This window comes from Atractosteus spatula, chromosome 13, assembly GCF_055471065.1.
Source record: "Atractosteus spatula isolate fAtrSpa1 chromosome 13, fAtrSpa1.hap1, whole genome shotgun sequence".
Taxonomy (NCBI): Eukaryota; Metazoa; Chordata; class Actinopteri; order Semionotiformes; family Lepisosteidae; genus Atractosteus; species Atractosteus spatula.
The window spans coordinates 40,244,921-40,264,206 of NC_142718.1; the positions used below are offsets into that span (position 1 = coordinate 40,244,921).

General features: G+C 42.3%; 1 protein-coding gene across 7 annotated transcripts in view; it reads right to left on the reverse strand.

Moving 5' to 3' along the window:
* The window catches only part of ptpn4a (protein tyrosine phosphatase non-receptor type 4a), a 60,526-nt gene that overhangs the window by 16,322 nt on the left and 24,918 nt on the right, over nt 1–19,286 (reverse strand). For 2 of the 7 annotated variants that reach the window (XM_088930364.1, XM_088930363.1), the window contains exons 3-13: nt 15,994–16,101; nt 14,955–14,997; nt 14,760–14,838; nt 12,619–12,663; nt 12,396–12,448; nt 10,839–10,959; nt 9,789–9,876; nt 6,842–6,930; nt 5,195–5,258; nt 3,696–3,868; nt 2,391–2,459 (exon numbers count right to left, since the gene is read on the reverse strand). In XM_088930364.1, coding sequence (XP_088786490.1) covers nt 2,391–2,459; nt 3,696–3,868; nt 5,195–5,258; nt 6,842–6,930; nt 9,789–9,876; nt 10,839–10,959; nt 12,396–12,448; nt 12,619–12,663; nt 14,760–14,838; nt 14,955–14,997; nt 15,994–16,101 — 932 coding nt within the window. Of the gene's footprint in view, nt 1–2,390; nt 2,460–3,695; nt 3,869–5,194; nt 5,259–6,841; nt 6,931–9,782; nt 9,877–10,838; nt 10,960–12,395; nt 12,449–12,618; nt 12,664–14,759; nt 14,839–14,954; nt 14,998–15,993; nt 16,102–19,286 lie in introns of those variants that run through there. The other 5 variants (XM_088930361.1, XM_088930360.1, XM_088930365.1 and 2 more) reach the window with 4 other exon arrangements.

A 19,286-nucleotide genomic window follows, 5' to 3' on the forward strand; every position in this document is an offset into this window, starting at 1 on the left:
GAGACTGGCTATGATCTCAAGGTCTATCCCGCGGCACAGGCGCGGAGCCGTGACCGGTTTCGGGATGTGACAAAGGGAATATCGCCCACTACTAGTTCCCCTGAGCTGCGAACCGCGGCCGGCTTGTGGACCGAGGCACAGGCCCGAAAGCAGACCTCTGACCCCTACCAGATTTTATCCCGAGCCTTCGGCGCTGAAAACTGAAAAATGTCTATTATTTTTCCAATCAGTGTTGCAGCAGCTTCCCACTAAGAAAAGAAGAATGCGACAGAATCCACAGCTATTTTGTTTCTCCAACCCATGTGCAATCACTTCCCTGCTCCGTACTGGAAAGCACTGCTATCCTTGGCTGACCTCAGTATTACTTGAAAACAAGGACACAAACAGTATAAAAGACCCCTTTCTCAGTCTGCGACCTGTAAAATCAATTTTAACATGTCCTGTAAAACGTTCAGCGGGAGAAGAAAACAACAATTCTTGTTTTTGGCTGACCATCAGCAGGATATTTGTTCATCTGGGGTCACACACAGAGGAAGCCAGGGAGATGCTTTAAGGTCACTTGTTTTTTTTTTCCTTAGCATAATTCTTTTTGCAATGCAGATTTTTTAACAGCAGGAGGCCATAAGACACATAGTAATGACATAGTAAAACCTTGCTTCAATCAGTCTGCATCAACACACACAGAGCCCGGCTGAAAACAATGCTGAAAACAGATCATCTCCACTGATAATCAAATGAAAAATGTCCCTTTTCAGACCTGAGGCTAAAGAAAAGCCCTGCAGAAGAATAGTTAGACGTGTTACGGTGTTCCAAAACAAAGACGTCTTAGAGGTGATTAATTAGAGGGTTAACAAAGTCAGAAAAGGCACAAGGGTAAACAAAACAGACAATTCCACAGTGCAGTGGCCGTGGAAGAACGATCTGATCAGAAATTCTTGTGAGCATTACAAAATCGGCAGCACACTTCGGACCGTTAATGTATACAAGCGTGATTAATTTTTGTGCTATTTTAGAAATCTGCAGTCCTCGACAGACAGCTTTTAAACACACAAGATGCATGTAATGGGACAGAAGAAGATGTCTTTCTTCATTTCACTTAGCTACCACGAAAATGTAGGGAACTCCACCCTCTGCAAGCTATTAGTTTTTGTTACCTATTTTTACCCTCTAGACTGGCAGCAGTCACAGCTTCCAGCACTAGCTGGTTTTAGCCGAATACCAGACACAGTTTTATCTCACGAAAATACAAAATTAGATGCTCTTATGTTCGTAAGCAAACCGCGTGCAAAGTATACTGCTGACCACAGCACTCTAAGGTTGTCATTAAAACAAACGTCCCCATCCTGAGACGAAATTCTGTCAAAATCCCTGTGTTTTCTGTCTATACCTTCTCCCCAGCCACCCCACTCCCCAAAAACAAAACATTAAAACACCTATTTCCTCTAGTAGGAACCTATTTCATTAGCACACAATATTAACTTCCAGCGTCAGCTCATTTTTAATAAAAAGCACATCTCAGGCTTCCTAACAACCATTTACATTCACTACAGACACATCACTCTGCTCCAACTAAATATATACTCCATCCTGCATCAAAGAAAAACATTTTGCTTGTTTCATTAGGTTGTTAAATGTCATTACCTGCAGCATGCATCATACATACACACAGGTTCAGCCTTCAGAATGCCTTTGCTTTCGGCTGCTTGTCAAGTGGTGTTTTAACATTACTTTTGAACCTGCAGGTCCCTCCCTCTCATATCGGCTTGCGTTTCCTGTATAACTTGGAGACTTCTAAGAAGGCCTAACCACAATGCATGTCTATGCTCCTCAAAGCTCTACAATGGAACGACCTAATTGGTTTCTTTTAACATAGCCAGGACTGCTTTAGAACACTCTTAATACAGACAGGCAAAACCGTGCAGGTTAATAACTGCTTGAAGAACGTTTTCCACGCTGATGTTTTGACTTTGTGCACACGCATTAACTATGGGCTTTCTTGCACGAGCACAAATGTTAATAGCAAAAACCTCCATACTGTCTATAGAAAGCACATTATTTCTCATTCTAGTCTGTTTTAACAAAAAATTCAGTAACAAACACAGAATATAGAAGAAGGATGAGATGTTGGGGATTTTTCCGATACTTGATACATACATCTCCAAGCACACCTTGAACTGTACTATACATATGATCAGAGTACATAGTACAGAGTGCTATACAAATCCTGGATACTGTACATCAATCACAAAAATCTGCATTTCTGCATTCAAAACTAGTTTTTTCCTGAAGTGGTGAAAGTGATCAGATGTGACATGAGGAGTAATCCATGTTACTATTACTGCAAAAAAAAACTCCGCAGTGCATCATAATCCAGACAGGTTATACTTTACCTGGCAAAAACTCTGTCCTTGATCCCCTTCTCCTTGCCATACTGCACAGACTGTACTTCTGTCCTCCCACTGGAAACAACAAGGACAAGGATGGTAAAGATACCTGGTAAAACTTTGTTTTGTTACACCAAGTTCAAATCAACTTCAACATCTGCCACATGACGACTGATCCAAAGGAAGCATTCTGCCAAACAAACATTACTCAGCACTGTGGGTCTGCCAGGATACCTTGAGCATATGATCTTCTAGAGGCAGACTTTATAAAACCCCTGTTAAAATATCTCAGCACATCCCCGACACTGTGAATTCTTCACATGTGTGCTCTTTTCAGATGATTTCCTTTATTCTTCCTTTTATTATACGGGCTATGTAACACGTCTCTACTTTTACCAACAACTACCCGTGAGTGATAGTAGAAGTACAACAGCTGTGCTTCTCGCTTCCGAAAGATCTTCGAGCCCTCTTCACTTTACAGTCCTGGGTTTAGTGCTTTCACACCACATACACGTAAGGGTTAGGGGAAAAGTGAAAGAACCGGAGCACATGGAGGGACGTCACGGGACATCTTAATGACGCGCTCACGATAAAAATTAACATGATCAAAAGTTTGGGAACGTTAATTACAATCTTGCAGTTTTGGAATTATGAAGATTTTGGGTTCTAAGGGTTTCAAGCGATGCACCATGAATCTGTTGCTAGCTTTAGCAGCTCTGATGCAAGTTTACAGATTCCATTTTATAAGTCAAAACATAACACTCATGTCTACTCTGGGGCTGCAAGCTCATGAATATTAACCCACAAAATCTTAAACCAAAACATTTTCAAAAAACATTTGTTCTGTTTGGGGTTATGTCTTTTAAAGGTGCAAAAAATCCATCCTGATACACGAAGGTTAAACCTCATTCTCATCCTGCAAAGTCAGCCATGATGCTGTGGTGCTGCTCCTGCGTGTCAGATATACTGCACACAGATGAGCGTGCGCGCGGGCGAACGAGCTGTGCCGCGGGGGTACACTGCAAGATACAGACATGCCCCACCAAACCACAAGCTTTCGTGGAGAAAGCACGAGGAGGATGAGGTCAGGGTCATGCATGAAGCAGAGACATCGCCCTGACAGAAGACCAGCAAGTCACATTAACTCGCCAAAAGAGTAACTTGGACTGCACTTTTTAGTTTGCGGAAATATAAGATGCTTCTTAAAACTTTTCCAACATGACTGCTATGAGTAATAAAAAAAAAAAATCAAACCGAAAACACTCCACAGCTGAGAGCCGACTTTAAAATCTGACGCACAGAGACACTTACCAGTACCGAAACTTTGAACCCAACGTGAAGTAATGTGCAAAAAAGTTCTTCTGAGGGGGCAGGGGCCTGTCCAGGCGGAAGAAGGTGTGGTGCTCCACACACGCTTTCCACAGGTTCTTGCAGGCGCGGTAGTTCCCCATGTTGAACCCCAGTAGCGTCTCTCTCGAGTCGTGCTGGAGGAGAAGCACAGGGACGCGGCCGTTAGCAGCCGAGCCAAACGAGGCCCAGCCTCCTCGTTCAAAACTACCAGCCCAATTACCGTTCCCATTACCCATTAACTACAGGAAAATGAATTTTTTTTTAAAAAGTGTGGCATGACGACAGGAAGAGAGAAGATCCGGATGTCTTGTAAGACGATACTCCGGTTTCATGTCTCTATGGAGACACCACTGACACCAGCTCTCAATTTAATACAAGGCAGTGGAGACCCTGTTGTGATGATGGAAAAGGTCTTAAAAGCTGCCAATCAAAGCCTGGTTGCGAGCTTCATAATTCAAACGAAGATTAAGCCAATAAAGGTCAACAGGTATTTACAGAAGTGGGAGGTTCCTACTCCTCATTGGGAAAAACACAAAAAGTGCATCATGTCAGAAATGTACCAAATCCCTGCTGTTTCACTGTTTACTCAGCTATATTCGACTATTTATCTAAGAAAGCATCAGTTGTTATACTTAAATCTACCTGCAAGTGTATTCAAACTTTTATGGTTATAAGTTCTTTGAAAATGACCTTTCACAGTGCTATAAGACAGCTCGGCACCCTGACAGAACTTTACTGCTTCGGAGTAAATCATGAAGGGGAAACCACTGACTTTTGCTTTTGAAAAAATAGTTCTAAAGGTTCATCATATACAGTATTATTTCATCAAATCATTCATGTCCTTCAAAAGAGAATGTAGTCCTGCTTGAGTTTAAAAAAAAAAGTTTTCTAGATGTTTTACTCTTCCTCTTTAGTGTCTGGGCTGACAACAAGCATATTTTTTTTTTATCAGCAATGCTGAACGGAGAAATATAAAACATTGACAGATTCTAGATGCTGCTGTTACACAAAAAAAAAAAGAAAAATTACACTAGGAAACTGCCCACATACTGTACATACGGCATAAAAAAACACACAGACCACAGGACATGTATAAACACACAGCAAGGGATTTTTTAAATGAACCAAGCTCGTGCTGACGCGGTCATCAATACCTGTACGTGTCAACTGTAGATTAATTTAAGCCACAATGACCAGACTGCTAGCAATATCATTCTCAATCAAACTCTAGAACAATGCAGAATACGCTCTGATGCAAACACACACATCACAACACTTGAGTGAGCATTAGATTTAGTGGCGCGGTACGAGAGCAACCCAACGCTTGGAGTTTCGAAAGCAGGCTTGTTCTACTGTGGTGCACACATGGTCAGCACATGCAAGGGCGACATTTGAGACAGAGTGGAGCAACAAGCTCATCTGTGATCAAGTAAAGCTAACACTGAGAAGAAAACACTTACCAATTCTCTTCTGAGTTGAATAAAAAACTGTTTACATTTGAAAGATATTTTTACAATCTTCAACCTGTATAAACAAAACACACACATTTTACTTTAAGTCAGAAATGGGAAGATTCTGCAATCACTCTAATGGGAAGTATACAAGACTTGAAATGTGTCTGTATGTTCTTTAACACTCACGAGACTGTTAAGTGTTTTTTTTATCACTCAACATTAAGGCAAGAATACAAATTCAATATGTAGCATTAAACATTTCGTTGGCATGGCTGGGGCAATTCTGCACAATTTGAATTATCCAGCTTTCTTTTTATTCAAATCGTAACTCAGGACTGGTCTAAATACGACTTTTCTATTTGTTCACACTGATACAATGTGGTCTATTGTTAAAGAACAGGTTAAAGTCATTGCCTTCAAACACTAAGTTTACAAAACAAAGATCCAAGTTTCTAATACCAACTGGCATATTTCACAACTGGATGATATGGATAAAATGTATTTCCAAAACATGTTGGATAAAATAAAATGTATCTCTAAAACACTCTGTACAAAGAGACAAATTCATAAAATCAGATGATGTACAATTCAAGCAGCTTTTTTTCCCATTTCTAACGCAAACAAATATAGCTCCATGGGCATCAAGACACAGCACAGCTTATCAAATGGTTACCGCAATCACCACTGTAACATTTACCTGATATAACTGGCTTTTTAACTGGGAAAAACATGGAGAAACGCACAAAAGAGAAAAATGATTTTTTACATTTTTCATTTCCTCTGATCGTGATAACATTAGGTGGTTTCAAATCCTCTGGTTAAAGAAAATGAAGCCAAGTTTGCTCCAGGTATAAAACCAAGTACATCTGTCTCTTTGGATGAGACCTACATTCTCCTCATTAGAGATACAGAAACACTCCTGAACAGACGTATGGATCTGCTAGGAGTGTTGAGGAAGAGTCCCTGTCGGAGACTCAAGTCCCATGCTCTCTTCTAACTGCCACAACAAAAAGACATGAATTCATGACATTTTAAAACTGCTCTTGGGCAGATACTCACATCTCATGGAACAATGAATCTTGTTTTCTCCAATTAAGGCCAAACAAGGCAGGTTAGAAAATGAGCTTTGCTTAAATACATTTTAGCAGAATATAGTTCGGTTTGTCCGCATTTCAAGGGGCTTTTAACTGGTTTGAACGTCCAGCCAATATTTGGCTAAACCAGCCAAAAGGAATGTTACCCATGCTGCCTGGAGATATGATCTCGCAGTGCTGGAGCCCTGGGTTCAATTCCTGCAGTGCTATCTGCCTGGAATCTGTATGTTCTCTCCATGCGCTTGTAGGTTTCCTCCCACAATTGGTTTCTAAGAAAACTAGCCCTGGTATGAGTGTGTACGTGTCTGTCTGTGTGTGCCCTGCTATGGACTGGCGTCACGCCCAGAGCGTGCCTTGCCAGGATAGGCTCTGGCTCCCTAATGAGGCTTAACTGGGGTAAAAGCAGCTAGAAAATAGACGGAGAGGTCAATTTTATTAAAATGCTTATGGATTTTTTAACAATATTTGTTCTACAAGCTAATTTTTTGCACAAGAAAAAAAGTTTGTTTTAACCATTCTATTCATTAATACACAAACAAAACGGATGCGAAACACTCACCATGAAAAGTAGTTGATTCGTACCCTGTTCTTGTATATCACAATCCCTGCTGACATCACCCCAATTAAAATTTCAGTGTTACTTTGATCCTGAAATAAAATGGAAGAATTTATAGCAAACGCAGGATTAAGACTTTAACCACCCTGACACAAGTAAAACCCTGCAAAATCTCTTTAATTGCTCATGCGGTCAACGGATGTATGTCAATACATGAAAAGATTAAACATACATCACGAGAGGTTTTGAGCACTACACGCAACTGGTATTTCAACATCTGCTCTTCACAACAAAAAATTAATAACTCCGTATCAGAGCTATTCCAAAAGACAAAATGAAGTTTACAATATAAAGTACAGGCAGTGGGCAAAAAATGGAAGAGACCAATGTAAAAGTTACTTAAGTTGCTGGGCCACCATGTGCAGGCAGGACAGCCTATATGGGCTGTGGCATTAGTCTACCAGCGCCTGCAATTCCGCAAGAGGGATGTGGTACCATTCTTCCAGGAGAAAGTCAAGCAGCTCACACCTGGTTGAGAAAACGCTGATGCAGGGGTTGTTCCAGAAAATCCCACAAACGTAACACTGCTGCACTTAACTGTCCGAGTGCAGCGGTCTTGGGCAGCGGAGTGCATCCAAGTGCAGGCAAAGACAGGTGAGCACGCTGATGACAGCGGCTGGGCATCAGCAAAGAGAAGCCTGGGGCCGTGGCCATAAGCAAGCACAGATCAAGGCCAGAAAGACGGAGCCAAAGCACAAGGGCACACTCGAAGCAGCAAGCCAGGTTCGTAGCGCAGGTGAGAATCCTAAGCAAGTCCAGACAGGCTGGGTCAAAGCATGGGAGAATGCAGGCAAAGCATATTGGAGATCCAGAGCCGCAGAATGAGCTGAGAGAAACTAGAAGGGACAAAGCACTGACAAAGAGTGAGCTTGGATGTACTGTCGAGGCTGATCTTAAATATGCTGCTGGTGAAGGTATGTGATGATTTAATTGCACAGAGGTGGAATCAATCTCCAGCCAGATCAAGTTGTCACAGATGCCAGTCGATTGGTCAATTGAGCAGAGGTTCGAGCAGTTGCCATGGTGTTTCGATGCGCTGCCCAGCACTCCTACAAGAGCCGGTGTGACCATTAAGGATCGACTGGGTCCAGTTCTCCGGTCTGAGAATGCCATGACATATGGATAACTTCAGCACCTGGCTCTTCACACCACGTGCTCTGTGGACGGGGGGCTCTGGCATCCTGGAAGACACCCCTCCAGGCAGGAGAGAAATGCTGCAACATGGGGTGAAGAAGATCACTCAGTTCTATGATGCTGCCCTCTTAGGGAACGAGGGCACACAAGACATGTCAGGAAAATGAGCCCCGCAGTGTTGCAGACCCTCCAGAACCCTTCACTGTTCAGGGCTGCAGAGCTCTTCAGGCTGTTGCTACATGATCTCTAGTTCACTTGTCAATAATGTGATGAAGGATGATTCATGTCATAAAAATCACACTTCTCCACTGCTCGGCGGTGCCTTGTCTGTGCTCTTTGCACCACTGGATTCGCAGCACTGCCTGGTATGAATGAGGTTTGAGCACTGGAATCCATCTGCGGTATCCCACTCTGTGAAGCTTTTGACAGACTGTTTTTGCTGAAACGTGCTGCTGGAGCCCCAGGCTGAAATCTGCCGGCAACACTCACTCCCTTGTGTGTTTTGCCTGCACTTCCACCTGCTGTTGGCCTTTGCTGGGGTCTTGAGAGTTCGATGCTGACGTGAGCTCAGACACCGCTGCTCATGAAACATCAGCAGGTTGAGCTGTCTTGGTCTGTGGAGCTCATGGTGAACATGCCCCATCAATCACCCCTCTTTCAAGGTCACTGAGGTCTCTTCTTGTAGCCATGAGGGCCAAAGGTACAGGCAACCAGGCCAGTCCAGCATCTTTTAATGGCCCTAAGCATGGTGGGATGTTATTTTCTTAATGATCACGAGCCACACCTGTGTGGAAGCCCTAGCTTTAAACTGGTGTCCCTAACTTACCCAGGTGTTTTCAAGTTTTGTCCACTGCCTGTACATGAAACGATAGCGGGCTGCTTCCGTTATGACCAATCAGGTGATACACGACACCAGTCTGAATGTTTTCTGGAGGGCATATGTATTGTACCTTCTTAATCTTCGCAACCTTACTGCCTTTCATTGCACTTTGGGATTTGTCTTTTTAAGAAACATTACTGAACAAATGCTAGATCAGAACACATCAGAGTCTGTAAAGCCCCACATCCTCTCCGTATTTATGAAAGTAAGGATTACAATAAAGCCCTTCAGACTTAGGAGATTTCCTGTCCAAATATTGTTTTTCTAACAAAATTCTCTCTCCATGTTGAAGGGTTTTCTCTGTTTCTCTATTCCATCTATTAGATTGTCATTTCCAACTGCGGGGGCATCTACAAGCTTGAAAACTTCAAACGCTCTCATTGCACAGCTTTGCTCGCAGTTAGCAAGCAGCAGAAACATTTCTCCCAGAACTGTAACCTGAAAACATTCGCACTACTGACTTCAGTCTGTCAGTCACCTCTGCAACAGTCTCTTGGCGTAGCCCTCCCTAATCCCTTCCCTGACACAAAGACAGTGTTCTTTCCCTCATTTCAAGTTTCTTTCTTACAAATCAAGGTACAATTAGTTCTCTTCTACGCTATCTACGGGGTCACTGATTTGTTTCAGCTAACACTTTACAAGCTTTTAAAACCTTCCTGTTACATCGTCAAGGAACTGTCAAGCCTGGCGTCCCAGAACACACCGTGAGAGGTGTTTATTTATGATGTGGCAGATGAACACAACAGCCAACCGTGAGTGGGGGAAAAAAGGCCAGTGGCCTTAGAAGGCTATTTCAATATATTCATGATTGCTAACGGTGGCACAATGAGCTATCTGCAGGCTGTGCACACAATCTGACAAAAGACTTACCCTTACCCTTGCATAGTGCAATTCGACTCCGTAGAGCTCTAGCGTACGTGCGGTGTTAAGATAATTGAATTCTGCGTCTGCAGGAGACAATCCCCTGTAACAAAAAGATATTCCAACTCTGTCTATGGAAGAGCACAAACCTTAATATTTCACACAACTGTTAGACCCACACAAGTCCCAGCCACAAACAGGTCACTCACCGCATGTTAGGAAAGTGATGAAAGGGGAGAGACCAGCCCGCTGACTTAAGTCCCAGCCTGACCCATTAGAGACATACTTGAATGGCACTGACTGTTAAGAATATTAGTTTTTTTTAATTATTTTCTTTTCTTTTCTGACTGTAATTTTTTTTTTGTTGTTGTTGTTGTTGTTGTTGTCTAATAAGAACAAAAAGGAGAGAGTGAAAAAAATAAAATAAAAAAATATATAAAAAAATAAAAAATAAAAATAAAGAAGTCCTCCAAAGTTGGGGGGGGGGTTGGAGGCGAGTTAAGAAAAAAAAAGTCTCAGCCTGATCACAAAGTCCCGACTGAGTTGCAAAACAATAGCTCTGCCCTGGGAGTGTGGAACAAGCTGCCCAGCCACGCTGCTGAGGCTGAAACCCCAGCGTCTCGCAGGACACAGCTGGACGGGACCTCGGATCAATTAGCTTCTAACTACCCCATCAGGCGAGAGGGGGGTCAGTCTCCTCATGTTTGTGACGGTTCTCATGTCCTTAAAAGGATCCAGAGCATCAGCATTCTACATAAACAGTCCAAACACATGTCAGTGATCTTTCACTGCATTTCATCAGCGCTGAGTCTCTCCCCTCCCATTCTTAGGAAATTAGAAAAAACAGCAATTTCACACTGAACTCGGGACTGAGCAAAGGCTATGGCAGCAGTTTAACTCCTAACATTCATACACAATATTTAAAGAAAGCTAAAGGTTTTCAAAAACAATTAATTTAAGCTCAAGCTCTGGGTGGACGGTCTTTCTTACTGCATTGATGGTATGCGTTACAGGAACAAAACAAGACGTGCAATTGGCACTGCGTAAAAACACACTGCATCATACTTGTGTTGTTGATGTTGCTTGGCAATCTCTTTTTCAAAGTCTGGCGGTGGGCTTGGGATGAAGCAGTAATTGGAGAGGTAGCCTGATAAGTGCTCTGAATGGTTGTAGTCTCCCAGTTCAGCTGAAAAAGCAGATGGTGTTAAAGAAATGAGACTGATAAAGAAAAAGGCAAAATGAAAATCTATTTTCTGCCCTAAAATCTTTTCCTAAGTAAAGCCTAAAAAGTAGGAACCTATTAAAGACAGCACATATCCATTTCAGCCGAAAGGAAGGCAAGTATTATTTTGAAATGTTCAATCAAACATTTTACAAGATTTCAAAAACAAAGAACCTAAACAAGTTTTTTACATTACAACAAAGGAACTACAGAACATTTGGCTTTGAATATACAGTATACCAAATGAGTGTTTTTTTTTCCTTTTTACAAATTGCAATGGATTAAAGCAAACTGAATCACATAACATGTCACATCTCAGATATATGTGCACACCAGGGGTAGAAAGATTAAGGGAGAATTATTTTTACACTGATAAATGCCTGGATAAATGATATCTTAGAAGAGAAAATGAGGATAAAACCAAAGAAAATGCACATATCTGATCTCAGAATTTCAAGGGACAAACTAAATTGATATTAACCAGTTTGGAGGTAATCAGTCAAAGAGTTTAGAAAGAAGAGCAGACAGCTTTCCAGTGCTGGGCATGTTGGAGCTTTTAGGCAGGTGTACATAAACTTTAATCTTACATGTACACAATGTGTGATTAATGCCGACCCAAAAGTTATACAATGTTCACTGTTGCTGACCACTGCTTGCATGCTGTGCAGTACGAAATGTGCGTTAGATACCCAAGAAGAATTTTATAATGATCAGCGCTGTGAGTGGTCAAAGTACCTTTCCTCATAAAAACTATGAGACGCAGATTTTTTTAATCAACTGAAATCGAAAATGGAATTCTTCAATGAACTTCTTTAAATATGAACATCTTGTACACACTAGACCTACAGATAATCTGAACAAACCACTCCAGCTTTCAGCTGCCACAAGCTGAAATCTGCTTCCCCTCCTGTAGAGGATGCTGGCACTCAGTCCAAAAACAAAAAACCCAAAACAGATGCAGTGGTTAAGTGGTTAATTAAAGAAACACTGCTGTATTCAAACGACAACAGTTAAGTAAATCTATTTTGGCTTGATGTTTGGCCACAGAAATATAGCAAGTAAATGCAGTAGTTTTTAATGAATCTGAACATTAGAAAAGTGGTTCATTAAAAGAAAAAAGAAGAGAATTCTACCTTCAATTACAAATGAAGGAGTTTCTAAAAAACTTCAGGGACAAAAGTCCAAAAGGTTACAAAATAGTTTTGTGATTAGGGGCTGTTACTCGTGTTAGAAAAAAATGAACCTACAGCTGTTCAAGTAACCTACTGTACTGTATGTCTGAGGAAGACATATACATTCAGTGATGAAGAAAAACTACTTATATTGCAGGCACAGAGCATCATTGTAAACGCACCTGTGCAACCGAAACAAAACTATTTCTTTCATTTGTTTGTACTTACACTGAACAGCATATGATGCAAGCAGGACTGCAGTATTGTATGGACAAGGTAACCTTAACAAGAAAAAGAAAAAATAAATCAGAATATATCATACTGCATCCATACTGCTCAACCATAAAAACAGCTTCAGCCCTTGCATTGTTGAGCCACAACACAAAGGCGATTCTGCAATTCATTTCATGCAGATCTAAGGAAATCAAGTCTGTATTTTAATTACACTTACCTTCCAGTGAGTATGTCTTGCTTGAGTTGCAGAAAATACTGGTACCTATTAAAGAAAAAACACCCTACTTGAATTTCAAGACAAAACTGGATTCTCAAAAGATGACTGGCGGGTACTGTTTCACAATTAACTCACAGCAGAGGAGTGCTTTGATGATGTTACACTTGTTTGTCAAAAATGCCAAAAAAAATGAAACCTCGAATAATTTAACACTGGTAATTCTTTAACTGTTGTCACCACAATGTTTGTTATTGTTACCTTAAAACAGACCAGGTTTTGATGATAATGCAGCATTACCTTACCTAATCTCGCAATACTGGTGTGAACAAAGTACTGGTATAGTTACCGGAAAACCCCCAAAAATGAATACATTTTTTTACATGAGAGCGTCTTGTTTAGCTCTCCATGAGAAGATGTACTGCTTCTTCTGAGAAGCTAAGGCATGCAGTGAACCACTGCAGAAATCTGGGACAAACAAACTCCCATTTCCTCCTGACAACTTTTCTTGCCCACAAAACCTCACAGGGCAAAACCAGAGACATGCATAAGCAGAATGACGCTATATACTTTATTTTTACACAATCTTAAAATAGCAATAAATACAAGACAAAATAAGATAAAACACAACAACATCCTTTTCTGCAAAAAAAGTCTAATCCAAGCTGCTAGAATGCTCATTTTTTAAACTTAAAGCAACCAAATGTTATCTCACGAGATAAATGACTAATGCTATCCACACGCTGCATTTGTAAATGAGAAATGTCTTTTTGGGGGTTCAGAATTTTAGTTCATAGTGGTCCTGGATAGCAAATAATGAAAAGGTCACACTGTGTGGCTGGAGGGGACTACTTTAGTACAAACGAAGAGGGGGCTTTCACAGCTTAATGCTTAAAATAGGACATGCTGCTATTTTCACCAAATCTTCAGCAGCTGTTGAAAATGTGGGACACATCCAATACTTGTTTAATTGCCAGCAAAACTGCACAGAGCATACTTACGGTTACCGAAAAAATAAAGGGTTTTTATTCTGGACAAAATGCAGTGGTTTTAGAATGACAGCGCATTTTCACGAACAGGAATTGTCCATCTGCTCCAAATGCTAGGAAACCGTGATCAGTAGTGAATTTCTATTCTCATCGTCAGTGTAATGCCTGTATATGTAAGTGGACGTTTCTAGGGCCTCTGGTGGGATCCAACATAAATCTCAGGGGGCTCACAAAAGATCAGAAGTAAATGGCTACATATTTGCTTTTGATAGTACACTATTTTTGAAATATTTTAAATTCTGTGAACCGCTAAAACAAAAATAAATATTGGCATATTTACTTAAAATGTTAACAGCCATAAATCACCCGTAAAAGCAGAAATACAATTGATTTTAAAACACCCGGTTATGTTAAGAAATCTTGTTGAACACTTGTGGTTCAACGCATCAGAAGCCATTAGAAGGTCATTCAGCTGCAGCAATTTATAGGCCATGTGGAGCACACTCGACTCCCTAAGACTGCCGACAGAGCGTGCCCTGACTCATGCCGGTCTTCTACAGGTAAACCACAACAAATAAAACCAAAATCAATACAGTATTGTGCCATCACCCCATGTGTGCAGATGGGTGAACACAAAACAAAATCGAACTTATTGACAGGGCGTCTGTGAGGGGGGTAGGGAGAATGTACTACTGCACTATACTGTATTATGCATCGGTAGAAAAGCTGGGTACAGCCATCCCAGCTGCCGGATAGAGTCTACCTCTTCGAGACCGGCTGAAACTTGGTGAAACAGGAGATAAGATAAGACCCGGTTTTATCACCATCACTCAAAGTGCATGACACTGCCCATTCAGGGGAATATATCCACTTCACTGCACAGGAAATTCAACCCAGGGCACTCTGCAGCAAGGCTCACACACACCTCATTTTGGAAAGTACTTTCTGGATGAAGCTGAACAGCTTCAGGGACAGCTGATCTAGGAAATAATCCAGTTAAGTGTTACTGGTATATTTTCTTTCTCCAGTATATACTCACACAAGCTACCCAGTATTTGTAATTTCTGTACTTGCTAAAGGCTTCTCTTTCATCCCTTCAGGTGCCGAACGTGCACAGTGTCTCTGCTGCGCAGCAGAACGGCCAGTTCAGCTTACCTTGTGTACTCTTCCTGGAGCTTGTTTGGGTCGCTTACAAAGAATTTGACTCGAAAATTCAAATTATGTGGAGATCCCCCTGCCATGAGAAAAAAAAAAGACACCAAAACACACATGAAGCTACAAACCAAAAGATTTTAAATCAGTTTAGCTGGAAAAAAAAACCAAACTGACCAAAAGACTTATTTCACTTACTTTTTAACTGCTTTCTGATGGGTTTGTTTGGATCCAGCCATCTCTGCAAAACATTGATGAGGAAACTGAGTATAACCCAAAGCCCTGGTACTACAGTACCAAAACCCGCCCTCCTGCCCAATCTCAGGGATGCAGTGGTTTCCATAATTCCCAGTCCGCGCTGACCCAGTGCGAGGCAGCCCAGCGCAGCACATCAGCACCACTGAACCCAAACCACACCCCCAGGACACAGGGAAACCCAGCCACAGGCGCCTGAAGGAATCGACAGTCAAGAAACGTGCGTCTCGGTGCTTTTGAAGTCTTACACACAAGATCCAGCTTTAATACAGGTAGGACAACAAAACCCTTTTTTAAAAAAAACGGACAAATTAGACCTGTATGAGGAAATTAAACAAGGACAATAAAGCAGGCCAAGGGAACTTCTGAATTACTGAAGACATGTCAAATATATCGGCTAACGTACACGGCATCCCTCCTGGGGAGCCTTTTGGGTTTCTTAAAAGATTCCTAGGATGCTTTTGGAGCACCAACAATTGCAGGTAAATACGCCGAATTCAAAAGGTCTCCAAATACAGAGCGGAATCTCTTCCCAACTCTGGTTACCAGACACGAAGGCCACTTTATTGCCTTTTATACATGCAGACAACACAGAGCCCTTTGCGATGTGAAGGAGAGAAATGCCCCGGGCACTGCCCTTCACCAGGGTACAGTTCCCCCTGCCCTCAGATAGAGCTGCACTTGTGTGTATAAACATGCACCCCTCCATCGCAAATTAAAGGCTTGTGATGCCACCAAAAGGAAAGCTACACCTGTTGTTACAACTCCAGTTAAACAGTGGTGTAAACATAAGTGAAATGATTTTTACTGGGTGTTCTATTATGCCTCCTTGCTGACAAAGATGTAGAGAAAGTGAGGTAACATCTGAATGCCAACTTGTAGTAGAGAACAATAAATTCAGTCTTAAATGCAGCTCAGCTGACAGGCAATTCACATTTGAGATGCTCGGCTTTTGAGAAACGGATGATTAAGAACAACTCACGGGGCTGTCAGAAGAGTCATCTGCGAGCTGTAATCCGAAGTAGTCTCTTTCTGTGAGTTCTAGATGCTTGAAGACGAGATCCAGCATGACCTGTCCCTGATCGTGCTTCTGAGGAACAAGAAGACAATTTTAAAGTAATATACTCATCACCAATTGTAGGTTGATTAGTTTCTTCAGATTCCTCTTTTTGCTTATCTGCTCAATAAAAAGGGTCCCTCCTACAGTAGTATTTACAGTACATAGGTTACATTATGTTACACTGAATGATAAGTGAGAGAACAAAAATCAGCCTATTGTGAACACAGTAAGCATGAACATAGAAAAACACAGGAGAAGACAAGTTGCTTCATGGCAAAATGAACAATTTCCTGCCAACACTGCAAGAACACATCTCCAGTGATGGGCTTCTTCTTCTGGTATGAAACAACCTCCATGAGGATTTGAGACTGAAAGTCTCTTGTGCCGTTTCTTAGCTTCGCAGGGAGTACATAAGGAAATGCTATAGATGGCAAAAAAACAAAACTTCAAAGGAAAGGACTGTGTTCTCTACAGAAGTGATATGTCATCACAATGAACGGTGATGGCTCTTGGTTATAAAGTTAACGCATTATTAACTAAAAAAAGTATATATATATATGTATAATACAAAGTACAATAAAATTACTGAAATTTTAGATGCCAGGGGAAAAAAAGAGACACTAGGGACTCTAAATATTTCCCATCTCTCCCTCTCTAATTCACACCGTGTGAACTATAACCTGTAATAAACAATAAGTAGATATTCCCTTGGTATGACCTTAGAGCTCAGTACGACACCCTGGAAGGTGTCCTCACAAAGACACAGTGAACTGTTGAGCAGTGTAAAGTTCCCCTCAGTACTCAAGAGTGTACACTCAGCAAACTCCTGAGCCAACCCAAGCAGAATCTGTTCTCAAGGTATTGCAGGGCAAAGCTTTCCCTCAAGGATCTCCCATCCTAACCCGTGTCTGATTTCTGTGCACACTGAACATTAACTCCTCTAATGGTGGGCTGGTAAAGGATAAACCAAAATCTGGCTTTCCTGAAAAGGACCCGAGCACAGACCTAAGAGAAATACCTGGGCAGAAAGCTTCTGACTATAAAGCAAGACATTTGTTTCTATTTAGGACGAGTGTTTCCGCTACCTTAGCATGGCTGTTAATCTCCTCTGCATCACAGCACTCCACAGATGCCAGTCCCACAGATGTCCCAATTCAAAGAACACCCAACATCGCAGAGTGTGCAAACAAACAAAAACACTACATTTGGTTAAGTACAAAGTTTCAAAAGGAAACATTGTTAGTCTTACGCCTCTGCTTTTTTCACGTTACTTTTTTTTTTTGGCTCTTGTTAAAAACCTGTTGTTGAGCATCACCCAGAGGCCGAGCGCCGACGCTTCCTGCAACATGGGGGTCACTCCGCTTCCTGAGAGCTCAGCTGTGAACGTGCTCTGCCTGTGAGGCCCCTGCCCCACCTGCTCCGCACTGATGCCAGCAGAGGAGAAGACAGACGATTCTCCTAGCTGTGTGTGCAGGTCACTTGGTCCCTTTCTGGAACAGGTCCATTTTTCAGCCATACACAAATGGCTGTGTAAGTAGGGTGCATCTGTGCTAAAGGTCACAAGGTCCTGTTCATTGATGACTCTTTAGCAGCAGATATGTACTAGTCCTTTCTGAAAACATTTACATTTATCATGTAAAACTACCCTCTGGAAGGCACATTTTTGGAAACCGTACACATTAGATAAAACCATTTGGGGATCCTGACAAGAAAAGCTATAAGCTATTATTAAACATTAAAAGGCTTATATAAAACCTTAAACTTCACTCTCAAACAGTACTGTAAAATAAATACCATCCACCCAGCCATTTGGAAACAAACCTCTTCATGCTCAGAGCATTGCTGTCTGCCAGAGCCTACCCTGTCAAGCACAGGGCTCTAAGCACAGTGCACCCTGGATAGGATGACAACCCATCACACAATTAGACATGTGGGGGGGGGGCAATTTAGAGACACCAATTAATCCACCAAGCCTGTCTTGGTAGGAAACCTGAAAGAAACCCATGTGACCATAGATATAACAGTCCAGCCCGAGGCTGGACACGAACCCAGGACCCAAGAGCTATGAGGCAGCAGTGCTGACACACCGTGATGCTCAAAATTAGACTTGTCCAACCCATGAACCTAAATCCACACAAACGCATGAAGAGACACCATTGTGCTCTTCAGATCATAAAGCAGTGACTTGGTCCTTAATCACATTATATCAATTATTTGAACAGCTGTGTAAACAGGAACAGCCGTGCAGAAGAAAAGAATGCTTGGTGTAAACACTGAGTATGTTCTGATAAGCACCTCCGCAAGCGGATGTAGAATCAACTGATCACATCAAAGGCTAAACATGTTTGGCTCCTACTCTCCTTTGCCAGCGACAAAGCAGGGCGAAAACGAGCCCATCCATTCCAGCAGCTCATCGTGCTGCTCTTCCGATGGGACATGCAAGGCCTAGGAGGCAGCTTAGCAACTCCTCTGCAGAGATCGGCGGGTCTTCGGCGCTGGCAGGCACGTGCACACAGCCCCGGGTGACCGCGGTGGCACGACACGGAGAGCAGGTCGCGTTTGTGCTCCGCGATGCAAAACGATCCAAAAGGGGGTTGGGGGTTGTCCTGTTGTCACCCCAACTTATTTTCCGATTCTTTCAGTCCGTCACTCCAGTGAAAGAAACAGAGTCGTACACAAGATGTAAAGTAGAAACTGTCCAGGTTGTCAACTCTCACGCGGTGTAAAAGGAAAAAAAGCATTTCAAAAAGCACTCTGGTTCCTTAAAACCGCCACAGGCCAAGGGCCCCGGCGGAGGAGGTCTGTGCTTTGTCTGAGCGGACCGGAGAAACAAGCCGGACTCACACAGAGGGGCCGCAGAACAAGGACCTTCCAGAGGCAGAACGAGAAGGAACAGTTGAGCTTTCTTTCTAACCCGCTGACCCGGCAGGGGCAAGGAGAAACCAGGAAGAAATAAAAATCCAAAACGTTCCCTGAAATGCGCAATAATGGAGCGCTCATGTCAGACGGATGGATCCGATTTATTTATATTGTGCCTGTTGCATGTAATTAGGGCAGCCCACAGAAGGGCTCAACCGAATGAAATATCTGCCGGATCGCCACAAAAGAAGTAGCACAGATGTTTGGGGCGAATCCAGAATAAGCTTTGATGCACAGCGTATTTACATATTCCCACAAGAGTTCACGCAGGCGGCAGTGACCCACATTGCTGTGCG